The 2,000-nt window shown below is 9.9% G+C and overlaps 1 protein-coding gene across 1 annotated transcript, besides 7 other annotated features; it reads left to right on the top strand. All coding sequences in view use genetic code 6, as the record gives it.

Annotated features, from left to right (window-relative positions):
* Window positions 1-107: 107 nt before the first annotated feature.
* Window positions 108-181: a microsatellite.
* A 3-nt stretch (window positions 182-184) lies between these two features.
* Window positions 185-265: a microsatellite.
* Window positions 188-265: a microsatellite.
* Window positions 209-267: a microsatellite.
* A 164-nt stretch (window positions 268-431) lies between these two features.
* Window positions 432-1,354, top strand: IMG5_071270 (protein kinase domain protein; the record flags this gene model as incomplete). Its single annotated transcript, XM_004036700.1, has 3 exons — window positions 432-1,093; window positions 1,150-1,258; window positions 1,298-1,354. Coding segments are annotated over 3 exons (828 nt in total), but the record flags the coding sequence as incomplete, so codon positions are not given.
* Window positions 1,355-1,666: 312 nt separating this feature from the next.
* Window positions 1,667-1,733: a microsatellite.
* Window positions 1,698-1,731: a microsatellite.
* A 29-nt stretch (window positions 1,734-1,762) lies between the features above and the next one.
* Window positions 1,763-1,796: a microsatellite.
* Window positions 1,797-2,000: the final 204 nt, after the last annotated feature.

The following is a 2,000-nucleotide window of genomic DNA, read 5'->3' as shown; positions in this document are numbered from 1 at the left end:
TAATATAATTTTATATTAAAATAATAACATAAAATCATTTATATAAAATATATATAGTTTAAAAAATAGTAGTAATTTAATATTTTTCATTTTAAAGAAATGAAATATAATAATAATATAAATTTATATTTTTTTAAAAAATATAAATATTTTATATTTTAATAATAAATACAAAATTATAAAAATATATATAATTATATATATATAAATATATATTATATTTATATATTTTATATTTATATATTTTATACTTATATATTTATATTTTTTATCTATATAAATTAAGAATTATTAGTCATTAATTTTATATATAAAAATAAGAAAATATTAATAAAATTTTTCATATAAATTGAATTTTATCTTTTTTAAAATAATATATATTTATTTTTTATTTTAATAAGTTTATAATTTTAAATTTTTTTTTATAATTAATGTAAATTTAAATATTTTTATGTTAATATATTTAAAATTTAGATAATAATTGTTAATATATATTTATTTTATTTTATTAATATTTTTTTAAATAACTGAATTTTCATTTTTTTACAATTTATTTTATATATATATATATTTATTTATATATAAATACATTTTATATTAATAATAATTATATATATATAAAAATAAATAAAATATTAATATTGTTAATATATTTATTTTAATTAATTACTTTTTAAAAAAAATAAAATAAAGTAACAATAATTTTTTTATAACAAACTAACATTAATATTTAATAGCTCTTTACAAATGTCAATTAAAGATTTCTTGATATTACAGAAATTAGGTTTTGCTTACATTTATTAAATTAAAATATATTACTTTAGAAATATTTTTAAATTCCAATATTTATAAACTTATTAAAAATTAAAAAATTAATTATAACTATAGGTGAAGGAGCATATAGTATAGTTTATAAAGTTAAAAGGTTAAGTGATTAAGAAGAATATGCATTAAAAAAAGTAAAGCTCTAAAATCTAAGTGATAAAGAAAAAGAAAACGCTTTAAATGAAGTTCGTATTTTAGCTTCTATAAGATCAAATAATATAGTAGGTTATAAAGAAGCTTTTTTAGACCCTTCATCAAATTCATTATGGTATATTATTCTTTTTATATATATATTAAAAATAAAATTTATATTTATTAATATAGTATAATAATGGAATATTTAAATAACGGCGATTTATATTAAAAAATATCTGAACATTAAAAAAAAGGACAATATTTTTAAGAAAATGAAATATGGAATATATTAATATAAGTAAAAAATAAAACTAAAAATATAATAAATTCAAAAAAGATGATAAAAGGCTTAAAAGCACTTCATGATTTAAAAATCTTCCATAGAGATTTAAAAGTATATATTAATTTTTATTTACAATAAATAAATTATAAGAGTGCAAATATATTTCTAAATAAAGATAATACAGTAAAATTAGGAGATATGAATGTATCAAAAGTAGCAAAAAGAGGATTATTATATACATAAACAGGTACTCCATATTATGCAAGGTAATTAAAAAAATAAAAATTATATAATCATTATAAAATTATATATATATAAATATATAAAAAATATATAAAATATTTATTTTATTTATTTATTACTTATATATTTTTTATTAAAAATTGTATTATAATTTTTAAATATTAAATCTAAAAGAAATTAATATAATTATTTTAATTATTATATTATATGATATTTTTTTTTTATATTATTATTATTTTTATATTTAAATATTTAAAAAAATTATATAAAAAAAATAAATATTATAATTAAAAAATATTTTAAATTAAAATAAATAAATAATAAAACCTAAACGTTCTAATATAATTTTTTATTTATTTTTAAAGATATTATAAAAATAAATAGTTAAAAAAAAAATAATTTGTAATAAAATATATAAAAAGAATAAAAATGTATTTATATATTTAATATAAATTAATTAAATAATATAAATACAAATTAAATATAAAAAATATTTTAATTAAAAAAAAAGAAT

The sequence above is a fragment of the Ichthyophthirius multifiliis genome (assembly GCF_000220395.1).
Source record: "Ichthyophthirius multifiliis unplaced genomic scaffold scaff_1120509250397, whole genome shotgun sequence".
Lineage (NCBI taxonomy): Eukaryota > Ciliophora > Oligohymenophorea > Hymenostomatida > Ichthyophthirius > Ichthyophthirius multifiliis.
This window is presented reverse-complemented; position numbering and strand designations above follow the sequence as displayed.